At 42.9% G+C, this 16,381-nt stretch overlaps 1 protein-coding gene across 1 annotated transcript in view; it reads right to left on the reverse strand.

The window, feature by feature from the left end:
* Nucleotides 1-398: 398 nt before the first annotated feature.
* traf4a (tnf receptor-associated factor 4a) overlaps nt 399-16,381 on the reverse strand; it is a 32,861-nt gene continuing 16,878 nt past the window's right edge. The window contains exons 2-7 of the mRNA XM_026372200.1: nt 9,724-9,775; nt 5,744-5,848; nt 5,409-5,570; nt 3,781-3,942; nt 3,385-3,540; nt 399-2,738 (exon numbers count right to left, since the gene is read on the reverse strand). Of these exons, the coding sequence (XP_026227985.1) occupies nt 2,106-2,738; nt 3,385-3,540; nt 3,781-3,942; nt 5,409-5,570; nt 5,744-5,848; nt 9,724-9,775 (1,270 nt within the window). The 3' untranslated portion in view covers nt 399-2,105. The remainder of the gene's footprint in view (nt 2,739-3,384; nt 3,541-3,780; nt 3,943-5,408; nt 5,571-5,743; nt 5,849-9,723; nt 9,776-16,381) is intronic.

Consider the following 16,381-nt stretch of genomic DNA (forward strand, 5'->3'; position numbering starts at 1 on the left):
CCTCCACCCCTCCCCCCACGCCAACAGTCCCGTGACGGAGACAGGTGTGTCGCACGGGGTGGCGTCCCTCCAACTGTTCCTCATCACCACATCCAGCTGGGCTGAAGACAGACACTGGTGACCATGGTAACAACAAAGGTGCAGTAAGTCCCAAGACACCCACATATCTGCAGAGATGTCATTAACCATCTTTTCCTCCATGCATCCATGCCCAAACAATACACTTCATAGCCAAATGTTCATTGTCTTTATAGGTCGACAGCGTTCACATTATCTGTATATAAAACAAACAAACAAACAAACAAACAAAAAAAAGTCCTTTTGACAATTTGTCAACTTTCAAATGGTCCAAACAAAGAGACAAAAAAAGTCATCAACGGGAGAGGGTTTCAAGAATACAGGTTACAGTACAAAAACGTGGTCCAGGTGGTAGCACATGAAGCATGCATGTGTTTACGTTGCCCTGCTCACCCCTAAAACCTTTATGCGAAGACATACTGTATAAAAAGGCCACATGGCTTTTCCTTCACTATTAAATGCTCGTGCCCTCCGACAGCTGGCCTCTTTGTATGCTCGGCTCATCCGAAGACCGACCAAAGGTGCTTTTTGTTTCTCTCTTATTGGTTGACTCCACAGTCGATACAAAGCCTCATAGTGTCACTACGAGGTGTGTGTTTGGTACGCTGGCGCGATCTGCTGAAGCTCTCTACGCCTGGCTTGAACTACCTACAAACACACAGGTCACACACACACTTCCTGTGATGGGAGCTTAAACTTAAAGAGACCCGACAGCAAAACGGAAAAGAAAACACAAAAGAGAACTGCATTTGCATTTCTCTTACTGCTGTAGATGAGGCATGTTTCATTGTCTTTAAAGGAATAGTTCAACATTTTGGTTAATGCATTTATTTGCTCTTTTGCTATAGTTCTAGTCAAAACTTTATACCATTGCTCAATCGCTCTGTTTAAGAGGCTACATCCAGCAGCTAGTTAGCTTAGCATTGCATCATGAATCAAACTGGGAAGGAGGGCTAGCCTGGCTCTGTCTGAATGCATTTCTAGTGTTTCAGCTAAGCTTATCCTAAGAATAAACTAACTGGCTGCTGGCTGTAAATTTACATTTGTTTACCTTACAAGTTTGAGAGGGGCGTCAATGGTAAGAAAGAAAACTTCTTATCTATACTTTTAGACATGAAGGTGCTAGCTTGACATTTAGTTGATAGAAAGATGGAGTAACATATCAAGTCTGGATGTGTAACATCTACCAAAAACAATGAGAAATGTCTTGGTGTTGGTACATAGATTGTTTTTTTACATCTAGTATGAGCAGAGCCAGGCTTCCAGTCTTTGTGCTGAATGTGGTGTCAATCTTCTCAGCAACAAGGCGAATAAGCTCATTTCTCATGACGTCATATTTCTCCTTCAAACCACAAAAATCACTAAGATCGAAGCTGCACGTTTCCTAGTTGAAAACATTGATTTATTTGTTTGTGTGTACACAAACTTCAGGGGTAGTCTCTTACCAAGGGCTTTGTGTTTGCTGAGGGATCAGTGGGAGTATACTGTATGAGCATGTAAACAAAAGGCAGTTGGGCTTGAGCTTGAGTCTGCTGAGCTCCCTCTTCTTTAGATCACCCCAGATAAAAGGGGACAATTATCACCAACGTCTGACTTTCTCTTTAAGTGCAGAGGCTTAGTGAAGCCCTTCACCCTTATTTTATATCTCTTTCCATAATCTTTAACATATGTACTGTGGAAATAACAACAAAAATATAACTTAAAATAAACTCTCTAGGCACTGTTTGATTTCCAAGGCTTTTAGTTGTAGACTGTGATAAAAGGTCAGCAAACGGATAAAAAACGTAATAAAAAGAAACAACAGAGAGTGATGGTTCTGCAGACCGAACACTTTCTCCTCTGCGATGTATCAAGGTCCTTCTAGTCCACTCACACGGCCAAACAGACTCGCTTCAAGCTCTGTCATGGAGACACTGTAAGGGCAGAACGTATCTAAAGGGTATGTGTGTAGAAGTTTTCAAGGTTAAGCATCAGTTCCAGTCTTTAACCCATCTTTCTCCTTCATAAAAGAAAACAAATGTTGGATCTTAAGACATTATCTTCTGGGGAATCTCTATAGAAGCCTTGATGAAGATGCAGTTGTCTCGGATGTAGTTCCTCTTCTTGATCTCCTCGTGCGAGATGAATTTGGGATAGCCAAAGCCCAGGGTGCTCTCGTCCAGCGAGTTGCGGCTGCTGCTGGGCTTCTGGAAGTTCTTCCAGTTGGGGTCAGGGTTGAAGGTCTCGGTGATGTGCTGGGGTTTGGAAAGCGATGGGTCGCTCTGGTCCAGGATGGAGAACGTCACCTTGTAGGAGAAGGGCCACTCGAGCAGGTTGTCATACTCTCCAGGCAGAACGCGGATGTAGACGGAGAGGTGGGAGCCCTCGCCGCTGCCGTTACCGTTCAGGAAGGCCGACACCTGCAGCTTGTAGCCGTAGCGGTGAGTGTAGAAGGGCGGGCTAAAGAACTCGTGGTTGCTCCGGAGTTTGGCCTCCTGGAGTTTGCGTGAGTAGTCGCTCAGTTTCCAGATGAGGACACCATCGTGGCTGACGGAGAGCTCCTCCATCTCCCTCCGCAGCTCCAGGATCTCCTGTCGCTGACGGCCCACCAGGTTACACATCATAGTCAGGTGAGACTTAGTGGTGTCCTCCAGGTGACGACCGATGGCCAGTTTAGGGCACTGCACACAGACAGAGAGTACGGAGTTGAATTATGTAAGTAAATCGACTGTACACATGCACTGCTAAATGAATTATGGATAAAACTAAAGATCTGTCCAATATCTATTTTTTTCAATTTCTATTTTCTACACCTCTACATAAAGTCAACATTTCAGTTTGTGACTCAGCCATACGCTAAACACAGTAACAATGTGGAGACTTTGCTGTTAGGGAGACATGACTTTGCTCTCGACCAGGCCATCTGTAAACGTTACACATCATGCTTTCCAGATGCTGTGTAAATCCTAACAGAGTGTCGAGCCGCCAGCACAGAGTGATGCTCACTGCCGCTCTTCCTCGAGCACACGTTCACAAACTGACGTCAGTGTCAAAAATAGACAGAAATACAGTGAGAATATAGAAGTGTTGTCCTCATTAAAATACACCCTACAGGCATTTCACTGTATGTTTGAAGAGAACGGAAAATCATAACTATGTGCAGGGTCAGCATTGATGTGAAGGATATATAAGGAGAGAAATACATACAAACAGCAAAGAGAAACAAGCCTGGCAGTCGACTGTCAAATGTCAACAGTGTTTTACAGGAAAATTCCTCCAGGAAGCAGAAATAGACGTTTAAAGTTAAATGATGTAGGTTAGATTTACCCTGTGTTTGCAGCCAGCGTCTTTGAAGGGGCAGAGTACAAGCGCACTGCCGCAGTTGTCTTTCACGTGGTTAGCCAGGTCCTCTCGGGCGATGTTGGGCGTGCCGCACTGGTTTGGGCACTGCACAGGAAATCGAGGGCAGTGGTACTGATGGTTCTGTAGAGAAATCAGGGAAAATGTTAATACGTGCAACTGACAGCATGATAAGAACAAGCACAACACAGCAAATGAAATGGCTGCATGGGGAACAATGTCCTTTAAAGTTCAAATACGATAATACAAATAAGATGTGGTATTTAAATTAGACATGGCAGTAAGTACTTTGTAATTAAGCACGCTTCTTAGTATTACTTGTTTTACTATTAAGATTTCAGATCATACACTTCAGAAACTGACCTGGATTGTGTCGAAGACGAACTCCTTGCCGCAGTACTTGCAGGGCTGGGTGCGTTTGGGACATTCAGCCATGCTGTGTTGGGACAGGAGACGACGCATCATCCTCGCCCCACACTTGTTCTCACAGTAAACACTCTCCTGGGGACACACACCCTGATGGTTCTTGGATGGAAAAGACACATGATTACAATTTAGAGCATGATCATAAAGTACTACATACAGTACACTGCAAAAGAGAGAAGAGAGTAGAGTGGGAACACATAAAGTAATTGGAAATAAAGTCCAGTGCTATAGTAAAAAGGCTAACAGGATTCTAGTCCCTGCTCTCCTTCCTACACAAAGCAAGCTGTCAAATACTGAGGTCTGGGACTCCTTTAGTGTTTAATTACATGTTGCCCGATTTCTATAAACCACATTTATCAAATTATAATTATTGCGAAAGTTCTACTAACTTTCTGCAAGTTCCTTATAATTAGACAAAGTTCAGTGCAGAAGTTCAGAAAGCGTACTGATGACTCAAATATAAAGAGAAGGCCAGCATGACGAATGTTTTTAACGTCACTGTTACATGTGTTTCAACATAAAACAAAAAAAGAGTTCTGTGGAAGAAGGAATTTATTCCAAGTAAAGCATTGGTCTTAAAGGACAGGTTCACTTTTTTAGGCACTGAAGCAGATTTTACTTCCTGTTACCATTCTTCTGTTCACACTTCCTTCAAAAAAAGATCACTAGGTAAATGATGGGGGCGTGGGGGTTAATCCAAAGCCAATATATGGTTCCATAATTATAAATTACTCGTATTAAGTGGATATCCTCAATAGTTGCAGCATTCTAGTACAAAACTCCCTTTGTTACTTTCCTTCTACTGCAACTCGACAGGGAATAGTTTTAAGGGAAACACAAGCGACTGCTGAAGCCTCATTTAGCCTCAGATACACTTTTAGTCATTATATAAGCACCTGACAGTTGTTTTAATACACACTTGAATGTGACCCTGTCCTTTAAAACTGCTGAAAGAATTAGTAAAAAAATAATCTCTAGTATAAATATAAAAATTAACAACTGCAGTTTCTTTGGAGGAACTAAATGCATTTAGAGCATTTATAGCTTGTCACTTGATACAGACATTTTTATTACTATTTTGTGACACAACTGATTAACTGGAAATATAATCTGCTGATTAGTTAATAATGAAAATGATTATGAGTTACAGCCTAGCTTAAGTATGATCTTGAATTTGACTGATACACAGTTGTAAATCTAACTGTAAATGCGATGTGAGAGCCAAAAGCTGAATCAACACCAGTGTGACTGTGTGCAGAGGGGAGACCATGTGGTCTAGAGTAAACACAGGAGGGGCAGCTCGGTAGAAGTGACAGAGGTGTTAGTGAGGAGACTTATTCAGTTCCCAGTTAAAGCTTCCTTCTGCCAACACGTGTGTTTTCAAAACAGACCAACGTTCTCTGAAAGCAGTGGCACACATGCAATTTCTCGCTGTGTTTCACAAAGACAGCATTCATATGGCGATGGAAATGATGTGGCGTCACTCCCGGGTTGTTTACGTCAAGCTCCTGCTGACTAGTAACAGGGAAGAAAAAATAAAAACTGTTCTGTGAGCCTGTGTTTACCTCATAGGCTTCACCGGTGAACTCGCTGCCACAAAACTCGCACTTCACCTTGCGCTTGGGGCAGTCATGCTGCAGGTGGTCGGGCAAGTCGCGGCGCGTCAGCTTCACGGAGCAGCGATTGGGGCAGGGAATCACATTGAAGGCGCAGGTGGAGAAGTGGCCCTGAGAGAGAAGCAACATAGGAAAGCGGATGAGTCATGAGACGAGCACACAAACTGTACAACCACAAGGTTGCTGCCAGAAAACAACATGAAGTGAGGGGAGCGAGGAGGAGACAGGTATGAGAGGAGATAGATAGACAGGAAACAGATGAAGGGAAAGCGACAGAAGGATACCTGCAGCTGCTTCATCTGGCCGGTCCAGCGGCAGCCCTCCTCACTGTGGATGCAGCGGATGGGTAGTGCCAGGATCTGCTGCTCCAGCTCTGGGTCTGGGTAGATCTAAAACAGAAAAGCAGGATGAGGTCAGTGCAGCAGATGATCCAGGGACAGCTACTGTGACAGTCAGACACTAGGGTTCAGAGGAGCTGACAAGGAGGACCATCTGGAAAGACTGGAATATACCACATTCATACAATACAAGTGAAATTGAAAAACATGTATCTGATCATGTCCAGTAAAGCTAAAATCTTTCCCATTATTCCCACTAAGAACCTGATTCTTGCATTAGTTAACGTGTGTGCATGAAATGTAAGCAGTAGAGTCTTGTGTGTTACCATATCTTTCTGTTTTTATCAGTTAAAAAGAGTTTAAATAGTATGCACAATGTTGGTTAAATGTTGCTTACATGTTAAAACCCCAGCTCTAAAGATATAGTAGCTCTGTTTCTATGCCTATGTACAGCTCAAAAAATAGATTGGAAGCATAAAAATACACTTTGGGTCACGTTTACATGTGTCTACACTACCTATGTGTGCAAGACACATGAGTAGTGATGACAGGTCACATGCTTTTGTGGTAACGGTGTAAATCAGCATCCACCATAAGCATGTGCGGATCATAATAGAAGGACAGGGAGGGACCGGAGCAGCGGTCTGGTTTGCTCTTGATTCTCATGCTTTCATTTCAAGAACCTTTATATTTTAGTTAAAAAAAACAATTTAAAAAAACAGCTGTAAATAGTTTTTTTAAATTGTGCAGTAAGGTTACAATTATGGAGATTTTCCAGTGAAAGTGACGGAATAATAGAAAGGAAAAGCAGTTTATTTGTGGTTGTCAGCATTCACAGAAAGGTTTCATACAGCAGTAATTTCATGCTGCCAAACCACAAAACTACATACTGTATAGTAAGCCTGGTTTCAAAAATTACAGTACACACTATAGCAACGTTTAGTATAGTCATTAGTAATCTTAGTTGTATCTTAGTTATCTTATTCATTCATTTATGTGTTGTGTGTCCAGCCAAAGCATGAAATCTTAGTCCTCTGTGCTTTCTATTTAGGTTTTATGTAAAGGTCAAGCAAAGCTACATTATGGAAATAAGTCAGTTGGAGTGTGCATAGTCAAAAGGCTAAACTAGATTAAATACGCCTTCTTTGACTCCAGCTCTGGCATTAACACACTGAGTTGAGCTGAGACCAGTATTAACAAAGGGACAAATAAGCACATTTTAAACTGTTTAGGTTGTGTTGCAGTAAAGTGAGTCGAGCCAGCCACTGTAGCGATAATGACTACATTTATGGGCTCATGGGCCCTTTGGAGAGAGAGTGAGAAAGAAAAAAGAGATGGAGATTGGTCACTGAGCAATGGAGATGAGTCAGTTTTCTGCCCAAACACCCCGACAGCACAATGTTCTGAGGATTTACAGCTCTGCTGTGCATCTCCATCCCCCCATCGCTGTCGCACTAGCAGAGCACTGGTCAAACAAGAAAAGCCACTTCCTCAAAATGTCACAACAGCCCTCTAAACAAATAAAAGCTCAGTAACGGCCACACTGTGCTCATATGCCTGTGCACTGAAACACTGGAGCTTCATTTGGAGAACCATCTACAATAAACGCTTGTCGCTGTTTCTAGCTGCTGTTAGAGGAGACAGATGTCTCTCCCAGACTTAACATGAGCTCTAAAGAAACATATCTAGCATTAAAACAGAACAAAAAAAGCCAGATATGCTGCACTACATGTTTTGTTGCCATAATCACATTCCTCGTCTTTGAGGAGAAGCAAAGAGGAAAAAAAAAAAAACTAGCAGAAACACTCTTTCATTGTTTCAGTCTTGGAATCTGCAGGGAGAGCACAGTAATGACCTTTTAATCACTTAGTCCCAGCCAGATCAGGGGGGTTAAGATCTTTGGAGCTCTAACTTGGGGGTTTATTCTGTCTGCTTTAGCCATTGTTAGTCCCACATTACTACTGCTACATCAGCAGCAGCAGCAGCACAATCCTTTAATGACTGCAAAACTCTGGTTGTGTCGGAGCAAGGTTGTGTATGGGCACATCTCAGGACAGTGTGCAGCGAGCATTACAATAACCCTGACAGGAGACCACCAGCGAGGGGTAATTTGCAGGCGACTGGGAGCCTGCGAGGGCCTTGGTAAATAATAACGTCTGACAGGTGTGCCATGAGCACATCCTTCCCATGGAGAGTCCCTGCTATTACAGGCGCCTTCATCGCTCACGGCGTGGCATGCAGGCCTGCACTGCTGCCCCCCCCCCACCCAACCACGGCTCATCCTGCTGCAGCTCTGGGCTCGATGGTTAATTCAGAGCTGCATGGGAGAATTACACTCAGCGGTCTGAATTCAATCGATGCCAAAAGCAGTTCATAAAAGAGAGAGATGATCATTTACTGTCTGTTCTCCTTTGATAGGGTTTTAAAGTCTCTCATGCATAGTTCTGAACTAAGCCTTTATCCTCGTGTTGCAGTTTCTCACTTTACAACAGGGAGATCACGTGTGAGAGAGACAGCCTCTGACTCTGAACTGAATACAGTTAGTCATTATCTATTTCCCCCTGAGCACAATCTGATTAACAGCCGCTAAAAACAAAAGAGAAAAAGGGTTTTGTTGAAATGTGCATGAAGTTTTCTTTCTGTGGACTGAGAGAGATTGAGCGGGGACACAAAAATACTGAGTGGTTTTAATAAATAATGCTCCATATTTCAGTCAGATCAACTCAACAGTCTGCTTTCCCACTGTAATGAAATGAAATGCAACCTCTGACCTGGGGTTAAGATGAGGATTATTTCTCCTGTGTTATCCGGAGATTCAGTGATACTAATGTTCAGTTTGACATTAAGTTTGACAATTTGCATCTCAAATCCCAAATACAACCATATAATGTCCATATCTAATGTAGCACTGTATTTGTGTCGCTGCCATCTCCTATGTGATTTGCATTTTTCCTAGTTGGACTAGTGTAAACAGGTTTATGTATATTTCTACTGTATCTCAACAGATGCTGCAGGTCTGCCCTCAGAATAAACTGTAATAATGTAACAATCACACAAACTTCATACTCTTAAATAAAATTAAATGTACAAGTACTTTCCCAACAAAGTACAAGTACCACTTTAAATGCTTTACTTAAGTAGAAGTACATAAAAGTGCAAATACTCTACAACAAAAGTTAAAGTCGTGAGATTTACACAACTGAACTTGAACTATTGCGCTGTTGACAACATGAATTCAACAGAAAGGTCCAGTCCAGATTTGATCCACGTGTCTAATAAAGAAAAATCTAAAACATCCAGCTTGTTAAGTTGAATTAATGTACAGATTAAAGAAGAGAACCACTCCACAAAACGAAATCTCCTTTGAAAAACCATCAATATTCATTTCTTCTATCCAGAATCTGAACCAAGAGTAAGACTTGATGTTTGTAAAGGTAAAAGCTGATCTTAACTCTTTTTGACCTATTTTAACCTGATAGGCTGACAAGAACTAAAGATGTAGAATACTTTACTGAAACATTTCCATCTGTTGTTGTGGTGTAAAAGTAGCCCAAGTAAATTAAAATGGAAATACAATTGAAATGCATCAAAATTCTACAATACTTGCATATATGTGTTTAATTAGTGCTAATCTGCTGTAGTTAGCATATGTTATCATGCTAACACGTTTAGCATGGCTGTACCCCCTGATTCACCTTGATACTCACTAATACACAAAAGTGACTATATATCATCATCAGTTCTAATACTACATACACACTCATTTGGGAGTTAATTAGATGTACTTAAAGGGGCTGTAGTGGACAAAAACACACACACACACACACTGATTTATTACAGGGACTGTTGTAGTTAGGAGTACCTAATGTAGTATAAGTATAGTCTGACGAGTTTGTCATTGAGGATGAGGAGTGAATGAATCTTACCTTGGCATAGTCCAGTGGCAGCTGGTCCTCTGGACACTTGAAGACACCCTCACTGCAACGAGACAGGAGAAAAGTTTAGTTATGATTGGAATGAGCCAGAACAGGAAAAGACTGCAGAGAAAACTAAAAGCGTCTCAACGAGAACAATGCGCAGTGTTTGAATCCCATTCAGCGTTCTGCAGCATTACTAACTCTGACCCTGACTGAGTGCAACTACAGCTAACAGGCTTTTCTCCACAAGTCTGCAAGAGCAGCGCTGAATTGCCCTCGGTTTTTATTCTGTCTCTTCAAACACGCTCTTAATTTGAGAAGTTCTCTGACTCATCCCACGGCATGACGTACAAACACATTCTCACATACACATGCCGCACAACGGGAGTCAGATCTTTGAGCCACTGGCTTTAATGACATTGGCTCTTTCATCTTCCTCCCCTCAGAGGACATGTCTGCACAGATTTGTGTTAGTGCAGCGGACGAAACTACAAGTTGGAGCCTGATCCGATCATCTATAATACATAATACGCTGATGGTGGACTCCATTTCCCAGCTATTTTTACCAATTCACAGTCTCAAGCGTTTAATCGTTTGTTTCACAGTCTAAATAACAATGTGCTAGTTTCAATGAGCTTCTGGTTTCTTTTCCCGAGGAACAGCCTCGAGAAAAACGGTACATTTGCTGATCTGCATGCTGCAAGACTGAGACACGTTTTTGTTATTTTCCTCACTTTTTTCCTGGAGCAGTTTAACTCAAAATAACGTCCCAACTCTAATTTTACAACTGCCTCTCGTACGGCCTTTGTGGCGCCACGGAGGAGCCATCACTGGCCTGGTTTTAAGGCCAAATGAACAAATGCCACGGCTCATTAGGGCAGCCCTCTCCCAATGTCCCTGCCCTGATGTCATCATGAAATATTCACACTTGTAAATAATGGAGGCGGCAGCCACAAGAGGAGAGCTGCTACTCACAATCTGAACTTGCAGCGGCGCGGCAAACACATCCACACACACAAGCTTTTTTTTATAAAACAGGAAAGCCAATCAGTAGCTGACTTCTTCAGATGTCAGTGATGAATGTCATGAACGTCTGGAGCCAATCACACTCTCATAGACATTTCATTTCCTGGTCTTCTACTTTGATAATCAATCAATTATTAAGACATTTTTCCAGCATAAGTCTCAAACATGAATTGCTTCAAGCTTCTCCAAAGTGTCCTGCTTTTGGGTTTTATGTAATAGTAAAAGCATGTGAATGCATGGGATGCACCTCACCTTGAAAGCTCACCTCCACTGTAAAAAACTAAAGGTAAACCTGTGTATAACCTGAGTGATGAAGAACAAAGTTCTCTTTGTGCAAAATAAGCTGATACTGATACTAACAATATGAATACACACGTCCTTGCTCTGCATTAAATCTACTGAGAGCACAAACAACAAGGCACAGACGTGCTCTTTTTAGAAGTCACAAGCCCTGAAGCTCAACCTGACCTCCCGTGCAAAGAGGCCATTCGTAACGCTGACCATGCCTAAATTATGTTCAAGCTAATTAAGGGACAACAGTGTGCAAACAGTAAGAATTTTCCTCTTGGTGCTTTCATTTGGTTGGCTGCAGCATCACCTGACTAGTGGCTCCCTGAGGCACAGGGACATGTGACACGACGGAACTGCATGTGCACTTCGCCCTGTCTACCCAGCTGCTGTGAAACCAGGGGGGGAGGGAGGTCTGAGATTCAGGCAGGGTTGATAAAAGGGGGCGGGGAGGGGATGGATGAGGGAGGTAATGCATGACAAGACAGCAGTAATTCTCCTCCATTATGGTCACTGTGTCAGCAGGGAGCTGGAGACCAATTAACAAGCCACGACAGGCTGTAAAAGAGGGTCAATCGATTAGAGGCCTGGACAGCCTGGTCAGCATCTCATGTGCAGTGTGAAATCATTTTCAGTACTCATCGGCATCACAGAGGAATCATCACACACTGTGGGGGGAGATGTATGGAAAGCACCGCCTGCAATGGTGAGAAGAGATGGGAAGAGACAGGCTCTCAGCGCGGGACAGGGGACAGCCAGAGGCCCAGTCCAGCTCAGGCTCCGTATCTGACGCACAGAGAGGCAGACAGGCGAAAAGAGCCTAGTCACAGACTGTCAGGATAATTCATTCCTCGGTCACAGAGAAGCTCCCGCAGCCACACATTCATGGGTTCGGCCATGCTGCCGCTGTTGCTGCTGATACCGCCCGACTCTCTGGGTCGCTCGTGTGTTGAGCTCGCTGGCGCTTTGTGACAGCACATTAGTGAAGAAAGGTACAGCCCACGTGTAACACAAATCCAGTTCAATTCCATCCATCTACACTGAATAGGAATTATTCTGACTGGTGAGGCCTTCTAGAAGAGACAAGAGGGCTGCATGGCAGAAAATAACTGAATGTCACGCCTAGTTTTTCAGAGTAAAGAAAATATGTTGTGATTCTGGGATGTTGGAATTTGATAGACTTTGAAATAAATACTGCAGATTATTTCTAAAAACAACACTAATGCATTAATCATTTGTTGGAACCCTAATGCAGCCATTAAAGGATAAACTGTTGCAGAAAGACCAAAGGGAAAACTCCTTCATGTACAAGTAAGAACTTGCGCCTCAGCCTCTTTTAAAACAAGTTGCACACAAATGTGTGCCGACTAGAGCTCTGTGACCTCGGTTCACACGCTAGTCAATGCTCATCCGGGGTGAGGCTGATAAACAAGTGTTTCAGCATCGGGATGTCACAGGGGAGCAGCTTAAGACTGGACGGCACAGTATAATACAATCACCTCATTAAAATTTCATTCCCTCCTTCTGCCTGAGACCAGAGGAGGGTCCACATTTGCTCTGCTGCAGAGATGATCACGTTTAAATCGCCTCAAATTCACTGTCACACAAGGTTTCAAAGCTTATCACATGGTGTTAGCTTCACTCTTTTGCAGGTGAAACGCACCCACCAGTCCGAGCGCATCATTGCCCTCGGACTCTCCCCTTCTAATTGCCCCCTCTCTTCCCTGTCCTCAATTCTTCTTTTCAGGAGCAGATTAAAACAGCCGTCCATTCGTCCAGCTGATACCATGAGGCCAGCCGTCACAACATGCTTCGTCACTCTGTGCAGGGCTCCTGACAGGCAGACGGTGAGAAGTACAAATCCCTCAGGTTTAATCTCACCGGAGCAGAGGAAGAGAGGGGTGGGGTGTGTGTGTGTGTGTGAGGGGGGGGGTGTTTTTTTAGAGCGACAGCGACCAGCCTGCAGGCCACACATAGTGAATAAGTTGATGACAGGCCACCTCCTCACAAACCAAGAGTAACCTTGAAACCTAGAGACTCCTAGACAAACCTCCAAGTGTTTGCCGTCGTAGCGGGCAGGGCTGTCGAGACTCCCTAAACAAACCAAATCAAAAGCATGAGGGCTTTGGCGAGTCGGTGCCACATTAACACTTTAAACACACCAGGTATTTTCTCATTGACTCAGATAGCATTGGGAGCCTTGACTGAAGCGCCATCTAATCTCCTACAGGAGCTTACAACCATCTTTTATGTTCATCCTCACGCTAAACCCTTTTGTCTTTTCAAGTTAGACCCAGGATTAACTTTAATATACACAAACAAAATCTTAAATTCTTCCAGCGGCCCCTGTGCAGGCTTTTGGTCTCATAGTAGGAACCGAACTTCCTCTGGCTCCGCGCAGGAAGTTGGGAGAAAACGGGAATTTAGTTTTATCCTAGTTCCTAGGATAAAGTTCCTATAATCCCCTAAATCCATCTGGTGTTGGTTTTGTGTGTTCAAGACTGCGTGCTGTCATGACTTCCTTCTTCTGAGCCAAACTATGTCCCACTTCCACACTATACACTGAACCTATTACAAACCCTGCCCCACATTCAGAATGAGTTTACTGTACATACAACGTCTGAACAAACAAGCAGATAACTTGAAATCCGTGTATTTTACTGTTGTGTATTGACAAACCTACTTTAAGTGGAAAGCTCACAAAGAAGAAGCCCAAATGTTTTTCCAAAGATTTAATAGTTTATTTTTAAGTTTTTATAGCTGTCTCTGGAGCTGTCTGACCACAACCCACAATTTGTCTTAATTTCTTCCAAATGAAAATGGAGGCGCTGCCTGTGAGGAGCTCCTCCGTTTCTGCTCTTCACAGCATTTTGGGACAATAAGCTCAACTGCAGACTGAAAAATCGAACACATTTAATTTGTATATTGATATGTATGAACTGCATCCAACTAACAAGCCATCTGAAAAACAACTTAGGGTAATAAATGCAGCAGACGCTCTGACAACATCATGACGAGTTGGTCTAATGCCCTCATGTGAACAGTGAGGCCCCAAATGAGGTTGAGTGACGGGGGTGAAGCTGGGCTGTGTTTTCACCTGCGGAACTTGATACACGCTGAGCACAGATCCCCCTTCGCCCGCGGCTGATTCCGCTTTCAGCCGTTTCTCCGCAGCCCTCTCATGTGTCTGAAAAGGGAGGAGCTGCACCTACTTTCACAGTGGTGTGATGACACACCAGCCCACAGGTGGATCGACTGCTCCTTAGCAGGCTTTGTGTGTGGGACATCTATGCAGAAAGATGCTGTGACAGCTCCTTGTGTGGGATTAAATACCTACAAGATAAGCTGTCCAGTACCTGTGGTGTGCTAGAGATTATATTCTGTAAAAGCCTTCTGCTGTTTGTAATAACAAAACAAGCATTTGAAGATGTCACCTTGGAAAAATATGAATGTTAAATGTTTGTCTATTAATAGAGAAAACGTCTAGCAAATGGATTGTTAATAAAAAATAATCATTAGTTACAGACCAGGTGAAAAGGTCTAAGGCTGACACTTCAACATGTGGCCAAGAATCCGGGGGAAAACCAGGAATTGAACCACCAACTGCCCTACTAACTAAGCTACTGCCACACCGGTTTATTATTATATATTATTATTTACAGTACATAGTGTATTTTGGTTCTTATTTTCATTTTTGTGGGGTTGAGAGCTTTTGAACCACAGATGGCCTACACTCTTTATTGTCCCTGAACAACTCACAATCATTACACGCCTAATGTCTATGGTTTGTGGGGTGGTTAATGTGCGATATAAAAAGGAGTGTGTCTTAACATGACGGACACCTGTGATTGACAGGCACTGCCAAGACTGTGTGAGAAACTCCGAGCCGTCTCTGTGTGTCCTAGTCGCCAGTGCTGCAAAGCTTTTCAACCAGTTAGATGCTGGCTAGGAGAGAATGAAAACAGTCAGTCTGTCCCTCTGTAATTTTCTTGAGGTCATTTTCTATGTGTTTAATCACGCTCCAGTCAGTTCTGAGCTTCCTCTCTCATTAATTATTGAGCATATTTCAGTGTGGACAGTGGCTTCTTGTTTTTCAAGTGGCTACTAGAGCTACAACAGACAGTCCATACATTAGACTTAAACACACAGTTTCTGTATCATCTGACTATTCACAATAACACACAAGCAAATAAGTCATTCCTACATTACGTGCTAAATCTATTCCAGTGCAAAGACAACATTATTTGTTTAAACGTATCTTCCCAGTTTTTTATTGCTTTGTGTTGATCCTGCAGGTGCACAACCATCCAGAATATGACACCTGTAAAATCCCATTGGACTTCCTCTGCTGGTCAGTAACAGACACTGGCAGCTGTTTCATATAAAGTAACAATAGCTGACAGTTTGCAAGTCATGGTCATCAACGAAACAGAAATAAATTAAATCTGACTCAGTGCCAGACAACCCTAAAAAGACAAGCGGAAAATTTAACTGTTTCCAATGGTGTTTACATACGTTCGTGTAAATCAAGCACAGCTAAACTTTTAAATGGAGTTTAAAATCTATATTTTATGCCTTCTTATCCAGACAAAATTTATTTTTTCCTTGTGTTGCTTTGCCAAGGCAGGAATAAATGATGCAAGGGGAAGGAAGGCACTGCTGCTACTACTACTACAGAGAGTGTGTGTGTAGGTGGATGTCTGGCCTCCTTCCCTGGCTTCATCTCCAGCACTCACTGGGACCAAATGTGGATCAAGACAGAAAAAAAAAAACATTAAAGGCTGGTTTTACTACAGAATCCACACCAACACTATCCACAAAAAACACTGAGCCAAAGAAAGTAGATTACGATGGTGCTGGGATTTAGTTTTCTGTCTTTTGTAATATTCCTGCAAACAGGTAATTTTACGACCGCACAGACGCTGTAGATACCGGCTGAGAGGACACTTGAGGTCATCATTTCTCATAGCATCATCGCTTATGTAATGATATTCATTTCCCCTCCACCTCACCATGCTGATACCTGTGAGCACAGGCCATCTGTGAGAGAGTTTACATATCTATAGTACAGAAAATCTCGGTTTATCCTACATGTCACGATTTTAATTTATATATATATTTTTTTTGTACAAGACTTGAGACTTGAACATGGGCATTGTGCATTTTTGTGTTTTATTATGTTGTTTCCTGAAACCAGACCTGTATTTCCTGTCAGGAAACACTTGCTTGTGTGATTATAAAAGTGGCTCAGAGAAATCAGCTGGATTCCAAGATCAGTCGGTTTGAATTTGTGGGCAGACGATGACTCATCCGATTGCCAGAGGTGTCGCAGACGCACGCTGCCGTGATAGCA

This window comes from Anabas testudineus, chromosome 13 (genome assembly GCF_900324465.2).
Source record: "Anabas testudineus chromosome 13, fAnaTes1.2, whole genome shotgun sequence".
NCBI lineage: Eukaryota > Metazoa > Chordata > Actinopteri > Anabantiformes > Anabantidae > Anabas > Anabas testudineus.